The following is a 24,929-nucleotide window of genomic DNA, read 5'->3' as shown; positions in this document are numbered from 1 at the left end:
ATTATTTTAGCTGAATGCGGGGATTATGTGATAGAAGATTATCCAGATCATACATATTTATCAACTTACAAATTTGTGCCTCATCAAGATCAAGAATTAGAACGTCGTATTATGGAAAATCATAAAAAACACGCGTAAGATTTTCTTTTTATTATTCCTTAAATACATAATTTGGATCGAATAGATTGAAAATATAGTCGTTTTGTAAACAGAGGTCAATCACCAGCAGAAGCGGATCTTAATCTGCTAGAAACAGCACGTCGATGTGAATTGTACGGAATGAAAATGCATCCGGCTAAAGTAAGTAAAATGTAACTTATTGTTTATTGTTTTTTTTTTTTTTTTAATAAATGGATAGATATAGAATCATTGTATTTCATTTGTTATCAAAGGATCACGAGGGTGCATCGCTCAATTTGGCAGTGGCACATATGGGAATAGTAGTTTTTCAAAATTTCACCAAGATAAATACATTCAGTTGGGCTAAGATCAGAAAAATCAGTTTTAAAAGAAAACGATTTTTAATTAAACTTCATTCAGAGGGTTACGTAAGTAGATATTGTATTTAAATACCGTTGAAATTAGAAAGAATCGGATTCGAAAATTGAAAGAATCGTGATGATTGTAGGGTTATTATAAAGATACCGTGGAATTTTTTTTCGAAGGACGCAACGAGTGTAAAAATTTTTGGAAAAAATGTGTAGAAAATCATGGATTTTTCCGTTGTTCAGTGGTGAAACGAGTGGTACGACAAAAAACGCGTGTCCTCAGCCGTGGTTCATCATTCAGGTATGTGAATTTACGGTGTAAAAAATGTTTTTTTTTTTTTTTTTTTGTTGCTAATAAACACAATGTTATTAATATTAATTTAACGCAATTTCTCGATATTATTTCCTGATTATTAGGTATAGCGGAAAAACTCAGAAACAAATCGTGGAATTTGTACGGGATAATTACGTGAAGAGGCAAACGTTTCAAAGGTAAGTTCGATCATCGATGTAAAATGTCGTTTTACGATTGAACAAACTTATTAATGATATCAAACTAGTAATGTGTAGATAGTGCATGCGTATAGTTATGTACTGTTCCTCCCTTAACGCTGGTTTTATACCATTGAGATACGTTATTATATTTTAATTAATAAACGCACTGATCTTGCGTGGTTAAGACGGGAGGTGGCACGGTCTTGCTTTTGCCGGGACATTAATTGGTATTTATCACGTCTATCGTTGTTTATGTCAATTTTAATAAGTAGAAAGAAGTATTTAACTCTGCTCATTTTGTACTTCCGTGTGTCAGTGTTGCCTGCTCGGACAGGGGTGGCGGGGAGTCAGGCTCACCATCAGGCACGATAACCCGAATGATCAATGTACCCTCTCTTTGATAGTGTGGTCACTAATTCTCGTCGTTGTAACGTAACACCTAATGATACGTACACTGCAAAAGTTACCATATTTCACTCTGTCCCAATTGAATCTTTTTTATCAATCAAATATTTATCCAAGTAGACTATTCTACGATATAGAGCATAGAGATTATCTTTCTTTATAATAATTTTATCCTTGTACATACAATTATATAATATAATAGGTGTACACGATTCTTTATCACGCAATATATATGTTCAGTTTACCAAACAATATCGTATTAGAGCGAAAAGCATCGTGTACTCATCGATAAATACGCGTCGCCATTTATGTATGCACATTCTTATCAAATATTTCGATGTATGCAAAAAATCGAGCATGCGAAAATAACGAGCATTCGTGCGCAAATCATTTATGCGTTGTTATTTTAACGAGTTATTTCGATTATCAAAAATTAGATAATATATATAGTTAGCGCGTGAAATACGTATCGTACGTATCCGATTGGTTGAGCGGTAACGGTCGTAACGATAATTTCAAGAAAGAGTTCAATAATTATCTCGACTTTTTTTTTCAACTTTTTTCTCTCGTGTTATTTCTTATGTTATTTTTTATCTTATCGTAGCTGATCTCGAGAAAAGGTCATGAATCTGTTAAAATAATATGTATTTTGCGATTTTGAAATAACCTTGAAAGATTTAATTTTAAACGCAATTCTTGTAAAAAATAATTTATAGATATCTGTTCAATTTCAATTTCAATTGGAGATGCCACCATTAAAGATGGTTAAGATGACTTTAAATTTTTAAAATCAATCAATTATTCGCGTCAAACGTTATCATAAATTATCCAAAGAATCTTGGCGTTTGTTATAAAATACAATTTCTTTTTACAAGTATTTTGTAAAATCGATTATTCGATAAGAAAAAAATCTTTAGGGAGTACATAGCGTAAGGCTATCCGATGATATTTTATTTATTCTATAAGATTTTGTACGATTTTTTCGTATCGTTTCGAAAGCATAACTTGTGATCGCGAACGCGATAAGTGACACACATTAAGAATAGCAAAGGAATATTTAAAGGAGATATTAAAAGGGACATAGATAGATAGATATATAGATAGATAGATAGATAGATAGATAAATAGATGGATGGATAGATAAATAGAGAGAGAGAAAGAATGAGTGAAGAGAAAAAAGAAGAAAATAAAGTTGCGACCGAGTTAATCGAGTGAAAGTTAACAAGAAAGAAAGATATTATGTTATGAAAGATAATAATAATAAGAAGACAGAAAAACATGCGAAAAAACATTAGTTGGTTAGTTCTGAACAGGCTTGGCAATTTGGTAGCCTAAGTCTGATGCTGAACTTGACTCTCTCTTGCTCGCAGGTCCAATTCGTTCCGGCAGACTAGCGGTGGTAGGGCATTGCAGGGCTTGGAGGGGGGAGGCTATCGTGGGGCCACTCCAAGCAGCTCCCTTATGGGCAGCTCCAGCATCTCTGCCCACCCCCTCCTGCCCCTCGGCGATCCTGGTATGTACCATGACCGACACCAACCTCCACGAGAAACGCTTTCTTTTTCTTTTCTTTTCTCCCTTCATCTTTTCTTCCTTTCTCTCTCTCTTTCTCTCTCTCCTCCAATTTTTCTCTCTCTACCTTCTTTCGTTCTCTCTCTCTTTCCCATTTATACTCATTTCTCCCTTTCATTTTTTCGTTCGTTTCCTAGCATTTTTTTTATTTTATTTATTTTTCTCTTATGTGTATGTATATATATATGTATATATATATATAATACACATAAAGTATCGTAAGAGTAGAGAGTAGTAGAGTTAGCGTATTGCAAATATAGAACGCTTTTTGAAAATGAATTTATCGAAACGGCTTGTTGTTGTCTCGTCTCGAGAAAAAAAGAAGAAAAAGGAAGAGAATTGCGAAGGTATAGAGTATAAAGTAAAGGATCTTTCGAGAGCGATGAATAAAACGAAAAAGGAGGAGAGTGAAAGAGATAAAAAAACGTAAAGATAATACGATTTCAGCCCTGGAAACCCCAGCTCTGTCTCTATCATGCGGCTCGATGACACTGGATTCTCCGACGACTGTGACGAGTGTCTCGATGGGAGGGACGATTCACCGTCGCGAAGACACAGCTACATCGTTTCGGACGCTTACCTCCATCGACGTCCATTCCCCGGCCACGCCCAGCCAGGTCCCAGCACAGCGACAGATGCTTGTTGCCAGCAGCCAGCAGCGGATTTCATCAGCAGGTCGTATCAGCCCCTCTAACAGCAGTCCTCCCGAATTTCCCCCACCGCGACCTATGCCTAGACACCCGTGGCAGCGTTCGGCCAGTTGCCGCGAATTGTACGCGTCTAGCTTCGAGGATTCGGGGAAAGCGCGATCCTCGGTGGCCAAGGACGAGGAAAGGGGACCTCCTACTGGCGATCATCATCCCGTTTCCGACCTACCTTTCCGTCTACCGTCCCAGGGCGAGCTTGATAATCCCGTGACGCGATACGACGAGAGCAATCGATCGTACAGCGCTGCCAGCTCTAAATTGCCATCCCTCGATCACGATTCGGCGGTGGTACCGGATCGCGTGTACAGTAGCTCTTATCCGGGGACATCCTCTTTATCGACCGAGTCAGGCCACGAGGAATCGGGGCCGGCTGGGGACCTATCCCACGACGATCTATCTCACGACTCTTACGAACTTTTGGAACGCGAGCACGAATTTGAATATCCGGAATCGTACTCGAGCCCCCGTGACGAGGAGGAGGAGGGGGAGGAGGCGATGTCGGAGAGGAGCGACGAGGGGATCGAGCACGAAATGTTCCAAATGGATTCGGAGACCGATTCCTTCGTCAAACACCGTTCGATCAGATCGACGGAGAGGCAACAATTCAAATCGGTGCTCGCCGACCTTAAGAAAGACGCTAGAACGAGATCGACCGATCGGTACACGAAATCGGACACCGATTACGTAACCGTCGAGTCGCGCATACAACGGTCGAGCACTCAGATCGAGAGAAAATTCGAGACTCGACACGCCAACTCGATAGAACAATTCCAACAACAACAACAACAACAACAGAATAAACTCGCTCTTCCGCATCAGGATTCGGGTAGGAAGGATCCGGTCGTGTTGCAGGTGCAAAAGCAAAAAATGTCCGTATTGAACGAGTTGAAAAGCTTGAAACCCAAGTACAAGATCACCCACGTAGACTCGGAGATTTTACGGGACGAGGGTATCATGCGGCCGAAATCTCGCATAGACGACGATCTCAGCCCCGTGGATACGACCAATAGGACGATACTCGATCAACAACAAAGAGGTAGAACGGTTCGAGCGCGTAGTGTAGCTAGTTTGGAGGATCACGTATTGGTGTCGCGCGTATACGTGGAAACGGGTAGTTTAGGCCGTGGCGTTCATAACGGTAACAAGGAACGGAAAGCGACGTTGCAGGACAAGGAGAATCGTTCGAAGACACGCGTCGATTCTTCCAGGGAGCACGATCGTAGAAAGTCGGCGGAGAGAGGGGGGGAATCGAGGAGAAAATTCGAATCCTCCTCCCCGCATCCTCGCCGGGAGGGGAGAGAGTTGCGTAGAAGCATCGAGAGATTGGACGCGCGGGAGAGAAGCTACGAGCGTCTCGATTCGAGGACGGAGAGATCGTTCTTCCCCCGCCATGCCGACTCGTACGAGTCCCGTGGGAGGAGCGTGGAACGTTTGGACATACAGGGTTTGCGTGGCAGCACCGAGTATTTGAACAAAATTTCCAAGGACAAAGCGAGAGATCACAGGCACGCGACGTCGGAGCGTCGAGAGAGAAGCGTGGAACGATTGGATTCGAAGGAGAGGAGGAGGAGCCCTTGGCGAAGCGGCAACGCCGCGTTCGATCACAGCCAGAGGCACACGTTGGAGAGGTTCGATTCGTTCGGCGGGAACAAAAGTCCGCTCGAACGTTTCGGAAGGGAGCAGCAGTACAGGGGGAAGAGCGTGGAAAGGTTGGACTCGAGGGAGAGGCCGACCTTCGATTTCGATCCCGTCACGATCGAACGTTTGAAATCGTTGGAGAGATACAACAACAATAACAATAACAACAACAATACCAACGCCAACAACAACAATAACAACAACAATATCTCGAAGGACAAAGGTGGTGTGCACGAGAGGAAGGGGGAGCGAAGGCACGGGGAACGAAAGTACTCGGATTCGAGGAGGAGCTTGGACCACGAGCCGCACGATTGGCGGAGAAGCAGCGTGGAGAGGATCGAGAGCAAGGATTCGTGGAGGAAAACGGCGGCAAAGTCGATGGAGAAGCCTCGCGAGAGGGACGATTGGAGGAGTTTGGAGAGGGCGCGGAAGGAGGAGGAGAAGAGGGAGAGGGAGCGTCAAGCTCAACGGCTCTCCATGGAGTCGAGGACCGACACCGTGATCGGCGTCCCGATAGAGATGGAGAATCTCAAGTCGAAGACCTCTCTGTTCACCGAGTACGATCCCAAGATCGTGGGCGGGATTGTGTTGGGCTTCGAGGACTCTATGCCGAGCCATACCCCCGTCGAGCGTACCAAGAGCGATCCAAATCCTGCCCGACAGAGGTTGGGCTCGAACAGCAAACGTCACATACTGATGCATCAAAAGTCGATCGACTTGACGCCGGCCGACTCGGGGGACGAGGACCCGTTCTCGGACACTGCGGCCATGCAGAGGACCAACGTCGAGATACCTTACACGTTGCACAAGCGACACGTGATGAACGGCACCGCATCCGACGAAAAATCCGAGTCTGACAGCGGAAAAACTGGCGGCTCGACGACCGCAACGACCACCCCTACCACCATTACTAGTACCACCACCACCACTGGTAGTACTACTACTACTACTACTACCACTACGACAACTACGACTACTACGAGCGTTCGAGATCTTCCCAGGTTACCGCTCAAGATGATCACCGATATCTCCTGTTTCGACCTGTCGAAACTCTCCTCGATAGACAAACCCGCCAAACTCTCGCCCACTCGACCGAAATCCATACTCTCCAGCCCCTCGTCCGATAAACCGAAAAGCATCCTGAGCCCCGTCTCAAAATTATCGCCTACCGAGCACTCGAGCAAGAGTCCACCGTCGAAAGTCTCGTCGCCCGAGAAAACGATCTCCGTTTCGAAGTCGTCTTCTACCGTGGAGAGGAAAGGATCGTCGAAATTGTCGCCGATCGAGGCGAGCGTGACGATCGTCTCCTCGCCGTCGTCGGCGAAGGCGTCCCCCACCGATCCGAGCGTGACCATACTCACGATGCAGAAGAAAAGATCACCGACCGAGAAGGGAATAACGATCGGTCAGAGATCGTCCCTCGACTCGAAGACGAGCAAACCTTTGTTGAACTTCGCCGAGGTGGTCGGGATGGAGATGAGGATGAAGCTGGAGAGGAAGTCGAGGTCCGAGAACGTGTCCGAGGCGAGGAAGGAAGACAGTTTGAGGACGCCGGACGACAGTTTGGAGAAGCAGGACAGTATAGAGAAGATACCGTTGCCGGAGATTCCACCGAGGCCGGAGGAAGAGGAGAAGGGGGAGGAGGAGAGGGTGGAGAAGAAGGAAGAGGAGAAACCTAAGGTTTTGGAGAAGCCTAGCATACCCGAGAAAACGAAACGTATATTGGAGAAGATAGAGTCGAGGTTGTTCGAGGCGAGGATCGCTAGGCCGAAGATCATAGACACGGGTTACGACGATTTCGTGGAGCCGGTAGCCGATCTCCCGCTGGACGAGGTGCCCGTCATCAAGCCCGCTCTGGAATTGGACAGTCTGAAAGTTCCTGAATTCGTTCCGTTCGTGTCGCGTCCGCATGGCGAGCCCCTGCGCTCGAAATCGTTGTCATTGGCCGAGGAGAAGGCGCCCATAGACACTCTTCTCTCCCCCGAGGTGGAGAACAAACACTTCGTGCCGGACGTGTCCCCGAAACGGGCGAAGAGGGCGGCGAAACAGGAGCCGAAGAAGGATTTCAAGAAACAGTCCAAGTCGCTCGAGGCCGACAAACCTCCTCTCAAGAAAACCGCCTCGAAGGAGTCCCGCGCGTCGACCCCGAGCTCCTCCAAGATCGACAAATCCAAGTTGAAATTGGGCGAGATGCCTCAGGAGATCATCATAATAGACTCGACCGACGTTGCGCCCGAGGTGAGCATCGTTCAGAAAGGCAGATCCAAGTCGATCACCCGATTACCCGAGAGGGAGGAGCAAGGGGGCGGCAAAAGTGGGGGTACCCGAGCGAAATCGGCCTCTGTCGACGACGATCTCATAAAAATTGGCGCCACCTCCACGATGAAATCGGAAAGATCGAGGCCGAAATCTTTGGGGATATCGAAGAGCTTGAGCGGGGGCGCCGAGAGGAAAGACTCGGCCGAGAGAATATCGCCCAAGAGAACGATCGTTGGAAGAGGAGGCGCGAAAGCCCCCACCACCGTGGAAATTAAATCACCAACGTCGAAGGAGACGGTCACGTGGAAAGCGCAACGAAGTCAGAAACAGGAGACGGAGATAGGAGGAGGAGGAGATCGGGAGAGGAAGTCGGGTCAGACTCCTGTCCTCTTTGCACGCGCGCGTTTGGGTCTTTCGGAGGGGAGCGGGATAGGGGCGCTTCAGAGGCAGGGAGCGACACAGTCGCCCACCTCCCAGAGGCGGGCGAAATCGTTGGACGCGCCCGTGATCGCTGTGCACAAGCTGCCACCTGTGAACGCGTTCTCGAGCAAGGACGACACCGTGGAGGAGGCGGCCGAGGAGGGGGGGAAGTCGGAGGAGGCGGCGAGGCACGCGGCAACAGCGCCCTCGAAAGCGCAAGTGGCGCAATCTATACAGGTCGAGGTGTCCCCGAATCATAGCACGACGACGACAACCACGGATCACACCACGGTGCCCGAGATATTCACGGATTCTCTCTCGGTTACCGAGACCTCGGCCCAGTACCTCGAGTCACCGCTCACCGAGTGCAACGAGATCGTGGCGAGCGCCGATTTGATCCCCTACGAGAGGGACGCGGTCCGGTTGGAGGCGAACGGGGGAAAGGACACGATGCTCGAGTCGGTCAAGGTGGACGAGAGAACCAGATTCATCGATCAGAGTTCCGTGGAGTCGGGGGAGCAGGAGGTGGTGGCCAGGATGGGGGAGAAGATAGATCTGTTGACCGTCTCGAGGACCGTCGATTCTTCGATTCCTCGAAGATCGAGCAGCGACGAGGAAACGAGGGAGGAAAGAAGGACGAGAGGCGAGGTTATCGAGGTAGATCTTCCCGACGTGACGGTGACCGCAGCTACCATGGAAACGATAACGTTCCCCAAATCGATCGATTTGGACGATGGCCAGGACATGGTCAAGTCGCCGATTCAGATCTCGATCGAGGAGTGTTCGGACGAAGAGCAGGAGGAGGAAGAGGAGGAAGAGGAGGAAGAGGAGGTTCGAAGCGAAGGAGAGGGGAAAGAACCGGAGGGGGAGGAGAACAAGCCGCTGGATTCGGTGGACACGAGCGAGGACACGCTCGACGCTTTGGACACCCAGGTCCACATGAGGGGTATCGACAGCGAGTTGAGCTCCCCTGATTACGGCGTCGACAAGATGGACGAGAAAACGTTGGTCGAGGTTGAGCTGACCCCCGAATACTTGGAGATGAGACGAGAGGACGAAGATGGAGGCGAATTGATAGCCGAGGAACTGCCCAAAGACGAGGAGGAGGAGGAGGAGGAGGAAGAGGAAGAGGCGGTGATAGTCGAAGAGGCGACAGCCAAACTATCGACGGACGAGCTCGTAACCTCGAGCTCGAATCGTTTGTCCGTGGAGAAGAAGCTCAGGTTGAGCAGCGAACGTTCGAGGAGCGAGGAGACGGTCACCTGGACGCCTGACCGCGAGGATCCGGAATCCAGCTCCTGTTCCATCGCCCGGCCGCTCGGGATCGGGCAGATCCAGCCGATAGTTGGTCGTCGAGAAGAAACGATCGAGGACGAGGGTAGCAACGGTTCCCTCAGACAGCCCGAGTTCACAGCCTCCACCTGGAAATCATTTCCCGCCGAAAGTTCCGGCAGCTCGAGTGCCGAAGAGGGTTGGCCGCCTCCTGGCCAGGACGAGAACAACGCCGTTCAATCCCAATCGGAGGACAGCAACGGGCAAAACGAGGACAGTTTTCAGGAGGATCTGGCCGACTTCCCCGGCACGTTCATTTATCCTATCGGGCCCGATATCTTGACCAGTTGCGGCACTTTCGCTCTCACGCGTACCCTCTCCAGGATATCCGAGAGATCCACCACCTCGGAACAGGACAAGAGCGATTTGGAGGACTCGTTCAAGCCTAGCTCGAGATCACCGAGTTTGGACGACGAGTCGTTGATATCGAGCGATCATCAACTCTCTCTTTCCTCCGATCCCCCATCAGGCACGCCTCTCCCTTCTATATCCGAGGATCGACGCACCTCCTCCGAGTTGCCCGATATCCCGATAGACGTGGCGATGGGCGAGCAACAACAGCAGCAACAACGACAACAGCAATACGAGCAGGAGGAAGAGGAGGAGGAGGAGGAGGAGGAGGCGAAATGTCGAACGGTGAGATCGAAGTTGCAGGAGCAAAGTTCGGAGGATTGGCCGACTCCTCCCAGCTCGCCCGTGTTCGAGCCGCCTCCATCCTCCATGGTGAGCCACGTGGAGACGTGTTACTCGGAGATCAAGCCCGAGGAGGCGGTGAAGGTGACGGTGACGGACAGCACGGAGACGCCGGATCGAATGGAAGCGGGCAGCGATTCGAGCGACGAGAATCGAACGTTGCACGACGATCTTCACTCAACGTTCCTCGAGGACGGTCAGAGCTCAACCTCCGCTACCACTGTGGACGGTACCGTGAAGATAGCGATAAAACCGAAGTCGAATTCTCACGTGACGGGTTCCTCGCACAGCGAGGACACTTCTATGGGTCTCTCCATGTCCGAATGGTCGAGTTCGAACAACACGGTGCGCCAGTTCTGTCAATATTCGGGCACGAAATCGGATGACAACTCGTTGGCCGAGCTCGGCGCATCGATCTCGGATTGGTCGGGCAGCACGACCGTGATACCTCAGCAACACTCTTCTTACTCCCTGGTCGAGAAGAGTCAAAGCGACACGACCACGAGCGACAAGAGCGTGACGAGTATGAGGCCGAATTCCAAGTGCAAGACGAGCGAGGGCTCGCCTCTCGCAGCGCCCTCTTCGCCGCCTTTGCCACCGCCCCCCTCCTCGCCCCCGATTACCTCGCCGCCGGATCATCGTCACGCCTCGACGTCGTTGGACGTTGTCGAGGAACGGTCCAAGGTGAGGAGATCGATCGAGGGTCAATCGATGGTGTCTCGGAGAGGCGTCTCGTCACCGCCCCGGATAACCCTGACGCGGAACGAGTTCGACGAGGAGGCGATCGACGACGAGTTTCGATTGATTTCGTCGGACGACGGGTGCGACGCGCCGCTACCCATTCTCGAGGAGGAGGAGGAGTTGGACGAGCAACCGTTGGAGAGTTCGCTCGGCTCGAGGAGGAGAAGGAGGGGGCGGGAGACGGGGGAGGGGGAAGTGGATCGGTTGTACGACAACGTGCCGGCTATGAAGTACTCGAGCGGTGATCAGATTCGAATGGAGGTAGGACGTGGAGGTGGTAGCTCGGAGGATATGCACGAGAAGTATGCGGATCTGGGCACGTTGGGCCCTCGGCAGGTCGACGACGATTGGTCGTTCGAGGAGGAGAGGGAGGAGACGATCGTTGAGAGGAAGAAGAGGGGCGGTGGTAGGTCGTCGAATTTGGCCAAGTTCGAGCGAGGTTTCTCCGAACCGATGGAGGTAGGCAGGTATCACGAGACGAGATCGACCGAACGACCCGTTCTCGTTCCTATCAGAGCGAAATCGACGCCTTATTACTCGACGACGAGTTTGAGCGGCGAGTCGACCACTTCGAGTCCGCCTATGCAGATTAGAACCCAGATTCGTACGAAAACCATGTCCTACTCGTCGAGCAGAAGTCCGCAGAGCGAAGGGGACACATCGTCCAGCATGGATAGCCCCGTGCACACGCCTGTTCACGGTCAGATGGCGGTACGTCGAAGAAGGCGGGAAAATTTGAAAAGGCGCCACCGAGTGGCGGTCGATGTCGAGGGGAAAGACGGTCAGATTGTTTCGAGCACCGACTCGAGTTTCGACGTGGCTACCATTCCGCCACCGTTGTTGGCCGTTGAACGGTCGAGATCCGACGTTGACGACGAGGAGGACATCGAGGACGAGGATGAGGACGTTGAGGACGACGAGGACGACGAAGACGACGAGAACGACGGCGACGACGACGACGAGTATTCGGAGGCGAAGGGAAATCGACGACAGCAACGTTGACGGGACTGTTAACAGTTCGAAATCTATTAACTTTTTTCTTTTTTTTTTTTTTTTTCCATTCGACGATACAATCGTCGGGAATATATCGATCTCGTATAAGGATAATTATTTAGTAGGTTTGTTACGTGTGTTTTAGAGATTCGATTTGATTAATTTGATATACGTATACGAACCCGTAAACGAATCTTTAATTCATCATCTTACGTACGGGACGATTCGGGGGGAACGAAGCTACTCCTACTATAATGATTAATAATTATATCTAAGAGAATACGAAAGTTATATGTGACGTAGGTGACGAGAATTTTACGTATGAAATACGTTAAAATTTAATTTATCGTTGTCGTCTCGTTGTCGCCCCGCGAACGCATATGCCATGGATACCGCGATAGATTTAGGACGACAATCATTGTTGGAGAAGGTTGCATCGTTGATTGAAGGAGGGAAAGGAATTTTTAGTTTGGAGGATTAAATCTTCGATAATCGACGGTCGGTAATGACTCGATCGTAATTTTTTATTTGTGTCTCGTTTTAGGACGGAAGACAAGTTGCTCAACATATAGATACTTATTACTAAACTGTTTATCGCGCACTTTCATCGCGTGGAATTGCGGATTCACGGTAAGAGTGGTTCCAAACGGAATAAAACGCGTTTCTAAAACGAAAATCGTCGTTTTTCGTCGTCGAAAGGTCGAATCGATCGGAAACGTTTGTCCCTTTTTTACCGACTGCATTTCGCCCCCCCCCTGCCCTCGATAACTTTCTTCCACGGTGCTACGAATTTCTTTAGAAACGATCGAAAGGTTATGTCGCTCGAATAAATTTACTCGAACGGATGCAAGGTAACCGCTTTTCAAGGTGATGGAAGAGATCAAGATCGTTCGTTCCAAGGTCGGAATTTCCCTTTTGTGTCAATTATAATATTGCACCGAATGAAAGTGTCGTATAGTTCGATTGAGAACGGAGACTCGAGAACGGAGGAAAAATGTTTTCGTGGGTGCATTTTCTTGACGAAGAAATGAGAGGTCGGAGATGGAATAGAATAGTTTGTATATTCATTTTCTTTGTTCCATACGCGATTAAGGTTAAAATCATATCGAGAATAAAATGTGTACAGTATATCAATCGTTTTTCTGGCGTTGATAAGGGAAACTTGATATTAACAGCGCATGAAGGGTTGGATCGGTCGAGGTCTAAATTTGTACGACGATCGATATTGATATAATGGAAAGAAACTCGGGAGTGAATAAATATCCCGTTAACGCCGTATTAACGCGTAACGTTACGTCGAGCGTAAAGGCATCGATACGTAAAAATATCTTTACGCGGTATAATATTTTATCCTAACGAGAATTTGCGCTTGATAAAAACGAGATACGAATCTTTTCCTTTCTTTTAATCGTTTTTCTTCTCTTTCAAATTATAGATATTGGTTATCCTCGAAAGAGGCCAAATCGATCGAGAAAAAGCAATAATTTATTAAGGGACGAATAATAAGTTGTTGGCGGGAGCAAGGCTAGTGCCCTGTGATTTTTCTACTAAGGGGAATAAGAATCGAAAAAAATTGGACGGTGACGGATTTGTCGCGAGTTTAACTTGCATCGACGAGCAGTGTCGATACGATGTTCCAATCTACGTGACTGCCACGCGTAACATATCGACGTATAACGTAGTCTGATTCGTCCCTCCGATTTTTCTACGCTTAACGTTTTTCTCGTTTCGAAAACTGATTCGTTTTATCCGTGCACGTACGTACATACGTCGAGATCGAGATTGACGCGAGAAAAAACGAAAATCGTTTCTTTATCGGTCGTGCAAAATATCCGTTTGACATTTTCGGGGCGTGCAATATTGGGAAATATACATTCGAGGGAAAGCGTGGCAGTTGTAATAGTGGATTAGCCCGATTTTTAGCTTGCGTTTCAGATCGATCGATCGATCACCGGCGTTCTGTGATTCGTCGCGAATTAAAAAAAAAAAGTGCGCGCGAAAGGGGAGGAGAATGTATATATATATAATCGTGACGCGATTATAAGTCGAGATCACGCCTGATTCCTTCCGGGCGAGTAGGGGTGGCTCGTTTGGTAGGCGACGAGAATCCTCGTCCATCATGGAAGCGTATAGACGATCACGTTGATAATCACGTTGAATAATCGTTAACTTACCACCACCACGTGACCATTAATCGCCACTCCATTTAGTCATTGTTACGCTATTATTGCTACACTTAATTAAAAAAAGAAAAGAAAAAAAAAAGGAAAAAAAAAAAAAGGTTACTAGTTACTACATCGTAGAACGCAGTGAAGATTATACGAACAAATTAACTACGTAATATTATTTACGTATCGCGAAGGTGAATACGCGAATAAAAAGGATATGCGATTAGAGAGAGAGAGAGAAAGAGAGAGAGAGAGACAGACGAAGGCGAAATTCGAGTTAAACTCTTTTTACCGATCACTGCGCATGCGATCGGTAAAATTCGCTGGGAACGCCCCCACGTTGTATTTGCTCATACATATGATGTATATGTCCTTTCCTCGAGAATTTACCTTTTCGCTTACGATTCCTCGAAGCTATGCACGATTCGCAATTCCTTTCGAACGCAACACCGCGTTTGTCGGCGGTACTCGGTCGAGATCTGACGGCGAGCTGCGAGCAAACATCGACGACGACGATAACGACGATGACTACGACGATGACAGCGACGACGACAGAGTAGCAGGGAACGAGTCGCGCAACTTTGCGTTTGCATGCAGAATCTATCGTGAATCGACGTTGTTGTATCCGCTGCGATGTATTCACCAACTTTATCAAATGGTGGAGAAAACACACACACACACACGGTGAAGCACAGTAAGCCGATCTCGATAACGATGGGCACTCTATACGATCGAACGAGATTTTATCCAATTCGTTTCGTCCATCCATTTTTCAAATCAAACAATGTATCATCAATGTATCATTTTTCGTGCCCATTGTTTAATTATCCGTCTACGCTTTCATGGATATATATATATCCGTCCCTGGAATCGTCGTTTTCTTCTCAAGTTCCTCGATCTTTCTGGATCGCGCTTCCTTTCCTTTCTTCCCTTTTTTTTCTCTCTTTTTAACGAAATAAAAGACTCTTCTTCGAGGAGAGTCGAAAAGTGCGAGATTTTGACGATCGACTCCTCTAAGCGAAACCTTATCCTATAAACAGAAGAAGAGTACGATCGTATCCTCGATCTATCGTATACGAGTTCCTTTCTGTCGGTTTAATGACTTGACTTGTCCTCGTCTTGCATTTGTGCATCGTCAATCCTGTCCTGCCATCGATATTATCATATTACACACGCACGCGTCTCTTCGAGCACTATTTTCTTTTTTCCTTCGTATTTCTATTTCGTTTCTTTGTTTTATCATCGCATCATTGTCACCTAATAATCACCTATTCTCTCATCTCTTCGTTCACCTCCATCCATCGTTCTTATTTTTTCTTCCTTCTTCTCTTTTCAAGCTGTTTCTCGTAGTTTGTTTCGTACGCGTGCGTGTTATTCGATTACTCGCAGCGCGTATGATGCGTCGTATGCCGCCTCGAGATCGTTGCGCTTCATGTTTTCTAACCTAAAAAGCCCAGTCTCTATCGACCATCCGTCTAGAAAAATCTAGACTTCGAAGAAAGTAATACGAAGACGAGCCTACTCGATACCGCGATTTGCCTGCCAAATTTATCTTACTTACTTACTTACTTACTTTTTAAGCTTCAGCTTTCGCGCTTCTCTTTGAGAAAGAAATCGAATCCGTTGCCAATGCGTTCGGTAGCACACGCTCGCTCGTTTACGTTTTTCTTTTCGTTATACGAGCGAATCACGATTAAGTGGAAAAAGAGAGACTACTTTGATCTGACGAGAGGTTGAAACTTCAATCGGTTTATGTATATCGATATTAGCAAACGACTGAACACTGTTCGTTACGATAAATAATGTACATGTTATGTGTAAATATATACGCGTATGCCAACGAATACGTGTATATGTTTATATGCAATATATATATATTATATATATATAATATATATATATATATATGAATTTATATTTAATTATAGACGTATAAGACGGTTAGCACGCAAAAGTCGCGACACTTGCATTAGGGAACAAGGTATTAAAACTCAAAGTGTATCCAGACAACTTGTACGATCATTATTCTTGCGATTATTCCCGTGTACGATTTCTTTTATCGATCGGTTTACACTCGCTTTACGTTCGATTCGAAACGAGAAACGGACACGACGTTTATCCATCGTCGGTCGATTCTCGAATCGTTCGCGATTCGATACCTCGTGGAAAATACGTACATTGCGCATACGTACGGCACATAGAGGGAAGGGAAGGGGAAGACGAAAGACGAATCGGTTAGCGCAGAGAACGGAATTTCCATGTACTCTACGTATGCTTTTCGACAGGTGGTGAATACAATCGTTGGAACTACGCGAACGGCTATGTGAACTCGCCTGCTTGGCACGTGCCACTTCGCGTGGCGCAGATTCGTAACGTAATGGTTCACGCAACGCCACGCACTCTCACCAATCGATTCATACCGGCATACCCACGTTGAGACGGGACAAAGAAAGAAGTACCACGCTACATCTCTGAGAGAATCGGACCCCTTCTTCTTAACACGCTATGCGAACGGAAAGAGAGAGAAACGGAGCGAACGTGGAGAGAAAAGAAAAGGGACGAAAGGGAGAGAAGACGCCTTCCTCGCTCTTCCATCCACGATGCTTCGTTCGCATTCACGAGGCCCCGTCACGTTCACACGTTTACCATTCTCTCGTGTTGCTACGTGATCGTGTAGCCTACGTACGATCCTGTGGAGGAAAGAGAGAAGACGAATAGATGGATCGATAGACTTTTGCCAACGACCATCTTTCTTTAACCGTTCTCATCCGGTACGAGTAGTTCGGGATCCGTTAATCGTTGTTCTCGCGATTACAAGCGCGTGCCGTCGTCTCGGCCCCATTTTGTTCTCTCTCTTACATCCTCCTCCTCCTTTTTTTAGATGTACAGATCTCGCACACCTATTATTCGTTATTTGTTCGTTCACTATCCGCAAATACCATTTGCACTGCATCTTTAGAAGGTAGAGGAATAGTCGGATCGATTTCTTCCAAAATACCGTATCCGAGCACCATTTAGAAATTTCATCGTTTTTTTCTCCATTCCTTCCAAACTTTTCCTATAATTCTCGTTGCAATCTTTCATGTACGATATTGCTTGGAACTTCCTCTCTTTTTTTTTTTCTTCCCGTAACATTTTAAATCCGATTTGCATAGTTGCCTTCTTCGTTACGTTTCTCGATCCCCAGCTCTTAAACTCCTCGTAAAGTAAATCGCATCCTTTGACGTATATACGTACATATATGTAGAGTTCACTTTAGCTCGCCTCGTTGTTCTACCCCCCCTCCGTCCCCCACCCGCCCGTATCGTGCGCAGAGATGTGAATTTTTCACGAGACGTCGACGCGCTTTTGCGGGTCGCGAACATTGTGAGAAAACCGATCCCATTGAACGCGAGTAACCGCAGCCGAACCGTGTTTACTAACTAGAAACGTTTGCTTCGTCTCGAAACGAAACTACGAAGATATTCCAATCGCGTCACAAGCGAAACGAATCGCGACGCAATGATTTAAACTCACATCTCTAGTTGCAGTGTGGTACTTGACTTTTCCGTATACGCACACTCGCGTTGAACGTGTGTCAACCATTTTTTACTTATACTTAGGAACCTTGTGAACCATTACGTAGCGAACCCTTTCACGATTCACCAACGATTATATATATATATCTTTATATCGCCTGCCACGATATCTCACACCGTATTACCCGTATTACCCGAAGAGAAAACCACCCCTGACGATTCAACCGATTCACACACCGAACGCACTCTTACACATCGTATCACTTATCGCGGTACTTGTCTATCGTTCTTGCAACGTATGTATGACACACCATATGATTGTACCGACCTCAGACTCTCTAAGTTCTCTCTTCGATCCTTCTTCCAGTGTTCACACGCTCGTTCTTTTTTCCACGTCGATTTTCCAGATACGATACGATACGATAACGATCGATCTCTGTATCGCGATGGGAAACTATATAGAATCGTATCCTCATCGACCCGAGCATTCTCTCCTTACCGCTTGCTCGATTACAGAGAAATACCAATCACCTTAAATCGTTTCGTTCTTTTACGTTCTCTTATCTTATCTTCGCCTTCTTTTATCTTCGCCTCGTCGCATTACGGTGTTGCGATCGAAGTATGTATCACAATACTCGTTTAAAGATGTTCTTCGATTGTTTTTCATGGTTCGATCAGTGCCAAACAATTTTTGCGAATAAATCCAGTTTTAATCGTGTATTTAGAATCATTTTTCTTCGATATATTTTTTTTTCTTTCTTTTTTCTTTTTTTTTTTTTACATAGACGGAAATCCTCGTCTTCCACGAAACGTTATCGTAACGAACTTGATTAAACGACCTTTTATAAACTTTTTATACGCGTTATACCCTGAAAGGATTACGTAGAACGAAAAACGTAGTATCTTCGATACATTTTTTTTTTTTTCGGAAGAAGCAGCTTTCGATTCTACATTCTCACGTGTCGTTGATTCTTTTCTTCCAATTTTTATAAGGTGTTCGATTGTAATGGAATTCGAGAAGCGGGTCAAATTGAAACGAAACGATCGAAATGAATTTAAACAGATGACGACGGAGGGAAGCGAGGGTTATTCGTTATTATAACTTGACAATGATAACGCGTGTCCGTCGTGTTGGCGCTCTTCCAATTTGTAATTTATACTTTTTTTCGATCGTTTATTGACATATATTTGTTAACTTTCTCTCTCTATATACATACATATGTATATATATATGTATATGTATACATGTATATTATATATATTATATATAAATGTATATGATATATGTATATATTTATATACAAGTATCTATACATATATACACATATATATATATATATATATATTTATACACAGCACGTGCAACACGCGCTGACACATTCACGACACATACACGATATAACACACTGATACAGGATACCGACAATACGCGGTGATTTCCCCTTTGAAGATAAATAATCGAAATTCAATTGTGATTCAAAGAATACAAGGAAAAAAATCGAAAGAGGGAATCACGGCGTTCGAGGGAAGGGAAGACGATACTTCAAGCGTAGGAAATCTCTATTGTACATTAATTATTGATACATTAATTATAATAATAATAAATTATATACAAAGTCATATAGCCAGAGATCTTCTGTGATTCCGTTTTTACGTTTTTTCGACATTTTTCGTTTCAATGTTCAATGTTCAATCTCTTCTACGATCTTTTCCTTTTTTTTTTTTTCTATATTAGGTTTTTTCTTTCGATTTACCGTTCTCTCCTTTCTCTCTCTCTCTTTCTCTCTTTCTGATTCTCCTATCCTTTTCCTTTCATATAAAATTCAACGTTATTATTATTACTTATTAATTATTAATCATTAATTATTATTATTATTATTATTATTATTAGAGGTATTTCCCATTCCCCACGCGTCGTCCTTTTTTCGTTCTTTATTACCGTATCTTTTTATCGCACTCCCGGATTCGTTGGTCGACCGGATGACAATACCATGTGTGAGTAATCCCTAAACAGTGCCTTTATCTTTAATGTCAATGATATGTTATTATTACTATTTTTTGCCGTTCGTTGTTTCGACGATTTCTTCGTTTCATAGTGGCACTTCTATTTTCTTTCTTCCGTTCACGGAAGTCTGTGGATGCACTTAACCAATTAGTTTCGCATCTTACTACTCGTTTATAACATAGCGAACATATTTTCGTTATAATTCGGCGCAAAGATGGAATGGCTTCTTCTAGTGTTTTATCAAAAAAAAAAAATTTAGGATGTTTTTTATTTGCCTGAGATTACACGCTGTCGAAAATAATCGTGACTGTGTGCACATCGTAGGATTTTGCATGAAACGAACGTTCCCTCTTCCTCGAAATTTATTCCGATATTTAACGAAGGTATTATTATTATTATTATTGTTGTTGTTGTTATTATTATTATTATTATTTTATATTAGCTTTTCAGACATTACCATTAATTTTCTTATATCATAGTTATTGTATCGATTTGCGACATGCGGCACAACAAGTGCAGATGTAGAAATTAGCTACGTAGAGTTCGTTTGAGAAAGAAAATGGTAGATCTCTTTTTTTTTCTTTTTTTTAAACGCATTCCCCTGCACGACTTCGTGTATGTGTATACCACTTCAAGGACAAGTACAAAAAGTTTTTGCGGTTTTGTAACACGACCACAATTATCCATTTGGCCTTGATATTTATGGATCTCGGTGAACACGTGGTCGTCAAAGTACGTTACAGTATCGAATTTCAGTGGAGCCACGTACGTTATGCATGCACGTTAAACGGTTTAAAACCGCGGTAACTTTCGAGACAAGTAGTGGTCCGTTAAGAAAGAACAATTTATTCCATCCGAGAACTTTTTCTCTATTTTTCTCTCTTTCTCTCTCTTTTTTTCTCTTTTTCTTCTTTTTCTTCTTTTTCTTCTTCTTTTTCGTCGTTGCGAAATTCTATCGGGTTCTATCGGTATATGTTTAATCAAAACAACCTCGGCCTAAAGCCAAAAGAGGCCGATAACAGTGCACCGTATCAGCATGCGATTCGAGCTCAACTTTTTTCCTCGACCTCGTTCATTTTGTTATCATTTTTTTTCCCCCCTTCTTTTTCACCTCCGCAATTTTTATTATCAAATTTTCTTCGTTCGAATCGAAACACGCGATTGCTACAAGGATACTTTCTCTTACTTGCCTTCGTTTACAGATACCGAGACAGATAAACAGGGGACACCGGGCAAGAGGCAACAGGAGAACAATAATTCGGTTTTCGCCAACGAGAAATCCCCCGAGAAACGGACGAACGGCATCGTAGTGGAAACGGGCAACGCCGGTATGGTGAATACCCCGGATCTGAGCCCGGTGAAAAATATAAGGAACGGGGAGGTCGAGGACACCGAAATTCGAAAAACTAAGGTGATCTTTTTATTCCGTCATTTTCCATCCATTCGTAATTTTCGTAAACGTGCTATATTGTAATTTTCTTTTTAATGAACAGAGGTGGCCAACCGATAAGGCGTACTACATAGCCAAGGAATTACTTATGACCGAACGAACATACAAAAAGGACCTCGACATGATAAATGTGGTAACTTATTCAATTCTTGCACTCTTGCTGAATTATTCTTTATCTCACTCCGTACCTCATCGTTTATTTATTATTCTTCGCAGAGGTTCAGGGAGGAGGTATCTCGGGAGGGTAAATTGGAGGGCGAGGCGGTGGTTTCGCTGATGGAGCTTTTGGCGGATGTTCACGGACCTTGTCTTCAAGAGATGGAGGCGAGATTGGAACGGTGGGAGAGCAACGCGCGTCACAACATAGGCGATTTCCTTTACAACACGTTGTTGAACGTGCTGCCCCTTTACGATCAATACCTCGAGAATTTGATACCCGTCCTCGAGAAGATGGAATATTACACGAGGACGTCACGTCGTTTCGATCAGCTGTGCCGCGATTTCGAGGCCCAGAAGCATTGTTATTTACCGCTTACCTCATTCCTCTTGAAACCGTTGCAACGGTTGTTGCATTATAACAGTATTATCGATAGTACGTTCAAATCAATTTTTCTTCCTAAATAATAATAATAATAATAATTCATCTATTTATACGTTACCGTGCGTTACGGTCTGGGGACGCGCATCACGAACGATCCCATTTTCTAGGGTTATTAGATCATTATCCGAAAGATCATACGGATTTCGAAGATTGTTTGGCGGCGAGGGATCGATTAGGAGAAACGTTGCTCGAAGGACTTAGCATAATTAACCAAGCGGTACGTATCGAAGGGGAAATTTCGTGTTTAAACCCTTTGCGATTTCGTTATCTCAAATTAATAAGAGTGCAGTATTGATCCGTGAATAGATTCCTCAGATTTTTTTCATCGAGAATATAATTTGAGTTCTTTGGGCTTGTTTTTGAATTTGTTAATAAAATTGTCGAAATAAATTAAATTAAATAATTAAAATAACTTTAATGATTTTCTAGTAAAGAGAGAAAAATATTGTATCATCATTGTATAATGTAAAATCATTTCAAGTTAAATCTGTAAGACACTCGAGCGCAAAGAGTTTAAATCTCTAAAATCTATGTAAGGGGTTGAATCTTTTAAATGCTTCTTTTAATACATGTTATAATTGTAGGAAAACCTGGTTCAGCTTTGCGAAATGCAAAGGGACATCAGCGGTTTCGACAATTTGGTGCAGGAAGGTCGTAAATTTATCAGGCAAGGTTGCTTGCAAAAGTACAGTCGTAAAGGTTTTCAACAAAGGATGTTTTTCCTGGTAAGTTTGCAAAGAAGACGAATATGCTAATTCTTTCTCGGCCACTTTTTTCTTCTTCTTTCATCTTTTCTAGTTTTCCGACATATTGTTGTACACGTATCACACCCAACAACCAACCCAATGTTTTCGCGTTCACGATCAATTGCCGTTAAAAGGGATGAAGATTCGTGACAGCGACAACAAAACTGGGTCGGAATTTGCGTTCATAATCGACGCCCAAGGAAATCAGTGAGTATCCCTCTGTTGGACTGTTGTGCTCCGTTCAAGTAAATTATTGGATGTAACGAGGTGTTAAAAGGACGAGGCCTGTACGATTATTAAGAGGTCAATTGACTGTATAGACTTCACTTAACCGCTCCATTCTTCCAATGTGAATACGCCAGACACGATGTAACGATGTCAGTGAACGTTTTTATCAACTAGTCATTGACCGCAAAAAGACAGCTTCTTTTGTTCATAATCGTTACACTCATTTTTTGCTTCTTTATTTTTTTTATTTTCTTTTTTTTCTTTTTATTATTACTTTTATTCCTTACGAACGTCCGATGATTTATCTAGATCCTTGATAATCGCTGCTACTAACGAGGAAGAAAAGGAGAGATGGTTGGAAGATTTGAACATGGCTATCGTGCAAGCCGATACCGATCCAAAGATGCCATATTTGAATTTAAAGTCTTGCAGTAAGTCTTCCATCAAGATTTTTCAATGATATCGAGGATAGAATTATTATCTGATTTTTTTTTGATATTTAAACAAATTTTAGATTCAGCCGATGAAATGGGCGATGGTATTGGATTAGAAGCGGACCGAGGAAGTTGCGGAGGTGCTAAAGCCTCTCAACGAATCAACACGACTGTACACATGTGTTGGCATCGTAATACGAGTATCAGTTACAGCGATCAATTGCGAGCGTTTCAAGTAAGTAAGAAAGAGAGTGTTTTTATCGACGCATCCAAGGTAATACGAGGTAAATGAATAAGTATTTATTTTAGAATCAACTTAGTGGATTTCTGCTACGGAAATTCAAGAATAGTAATGGTTGGCAAAAGCTTTGGGTCGTCTTTACCAATTTTTGCTTGTTCTTTTACAAATCTCATCGAGACGACTTTCCATTGGCTTGTTTGCCATTGTTGGGATACACGGTGACCAAACCATCGGAGAAGGATGGTATCAACAAAGATTTTGTTTTCAAGTTGCAATTCAGAAATCACGTTTATTTCTTCCGTGCTGAGAGCGACTACACGTTTGGACGGTAAGAATAATTGCGAAGGGAATATAAATTAAAAATTTATCCCCCAAAATTTTATAAACGAGATACAAATGTGTTTTTCAGATGGGTCGAAGTGATTCGAAGCGCGACATAGCAAAATCACGTTTTTTTCAATGGAAAAGAAGGATATTAACATACGTGTTCTATACAATTCCAAGTAACGAAACATATGAATCGAATATCTTATATATATATATATATTACGAATTTTCAAAGCGTTTTTTATTTGGTATAATGTTAAACGTCGAGAAATTTCAACAGGATTAGAAGGGAAATTTGTTAGCAATAAATTTATCAAAACTTTGCGGCCTTATTTTTGGGACTGAAATCAAATTAATTACGATTATTATACGAATAAAATTGTAATCGACAATCAAATCAAAATTAATTATATCAAAAAAAAAAAAAAAAAAGAAAAAAAGAAATGTAAAGACTGTGTAAAAAAAATTGTAAAACTATAAAAAGACGAAAGTAAGATGTCTTATATAGAGGAAATGTTATACCGATGCCTTTACCTGGATATTCTAAAAAAAAAAAATTTTGTCAATATAAATTCATTCTTATCAATTTTTTTGTATTTAGGTTACTATGAGAATATAAGGATAGAATAACTGAAATGCAAATATTATCGTATTTGATTGGAATTTATATCGATAATAGACGAATCTAAATGTGGATGATTAAATTTCGATATTAATGATGAAAAACTAGATATAAGTGTTGGACCAATTTTATAGTAGAATTATTTTAGCCATTCGCATTTTGAAAAAGACAATAATTTTTTTTAGTGTAAAAGAGCTTTTTCTGTTATTAAATTAATGGAAGATATAGAGAAATTATTATTTTTCATTATCGTATTCAAGATTTCGTAATTTCATGATTCTTTCTTTTTACTACTTATCGTAAACTTTTTTAAAGTTTTTCTACGATCGATCACACGGAGATTAAGTAAATCTATTTGATAAAAAATATACTCTATACGTGACGATCTTCTATGTGTATTTAAAAAGAAAGAATCTATGCAATAATGTGAATTTACATATCTTGGCGAGCGATTTATCAGCGCGAAAAAAAGTCCGTAACTTATGGTTATCTGTTTTTTAGTTGCAATTATAATTGTTTTGTTATGACATAGAATTTAATTTATACATATATATTATATATATATATATATATATAAATCAAAAACAAATTAGTTTTATACTTGAAGGATCGTATTCGTATTCGCGCACTGGATATTGCGCCTCGGATAGGAGGTTATCTTTAATAGCTTTTAGAAATGCTCGTGGAGAGAAGCGTCGTTCAAAAAGTTGCCAAACTTGTACGTTTATTTAAAAAAAGAAAATTGTATTGTTTTGATTTATATATGTTTCATAACGTTGATTCGAAATAAATTATGTTATGTAACATGTATCGATAATATTCCATAATAAACGTACATTACAACACGTA

At 43.7% G+C, this 24,929-nt stretch overlaps 1 protein-coding gene across 12 annotated transcripts in view; it reads left to right on the top strand.

Annotated features, from left to right (window-relative positions):
• Positions 1–24,929, top strand: part of LOC108001942 (FERM, ARHGEF and pleckstrin domain-containing protein 1) — a 27,818-nt gene extending 2,889 nt beyond the window's left edge. For 8 of the 12 annotated variants that reach the window (XM_062082479.1, XM_062082477.1, XM_062082476.1 and 5 more), the window contains 17 exons: positions 11–134; positions 213–300; positions 393–548; positions 629–789; positions 906–980; positions 2,759–2,901; positions 3,405–3,632; positions 20,634–20,842; positions 20,925–21,014; positions 21,098–21,473; positions 21,590–21,699; positions 22,067–22,207; positions 22,281–22,435; positions 22,766–22,887; positions 22,971–23,125; positions 23,200–23,459; positions 23,541–24,929. In XM_062082479.1, the coding sequence (XP_061938463.1) occupies positions 11–134; positions 213–300; positions 393–548; positions 629–789; positions 906–980; positions 2,759–2,901; positions 3,405–3,632; positions 20,634–20,842; positions 20,925–21,014; positions 21,098–21,473; positions 21,590–21,699; positions 22,067–22,207; positions 22,281–22,435; positions 22,766–22,887; positions 22,971–23,125; positions 23,200–23,459; positions 23,541–23,571 (2,624 nt within the window). In that variant the 3' untranslated portion in view covers positions 23,572–24,929. Of the gene's footprint in view, positions 1–10; positions 135–212; positions 301–392; positions 549–628; positions 790–905; positions 981–2,758; positions 2,902–3,404; positions 6,170–6,262; positions 11,459–16,193; positions 19,047–20,633; positions 20,843–20,924; positions 21,015–21,097; positions 21,474–21,589; positions 21,700–22,066; positions 22,208–22,280; positions 22,436–22,765; positions 22,888–22,970; positions 23,126–23,199; positions 23,460–23,540 lie in introns of those variants that run through there. The other 4 variants (XM_062082485.1, XM_062082484.1, XM_062082483.1 and 1 more) reach the window with 3 other exon arrangements.

The sequence above is a fragment of the Apis cerana genome, linkage group LG11 (genome assembly GCF_029169275.1).
Source record: "Apis cerana isolate GH-2021 linkage group LG11, AcerK_1.0, whole genome shotgun sequence".
In the NCBI taxonomy this organism is placed as follows: Eukaryota; Metazoa; Arthropoda; class Insecta; order Hymenoptera; family Apidae; genus Apis; species Apis cerana.
This window is presented reverse-complemented; position numbering and strand designations above follow the sequence as displayed.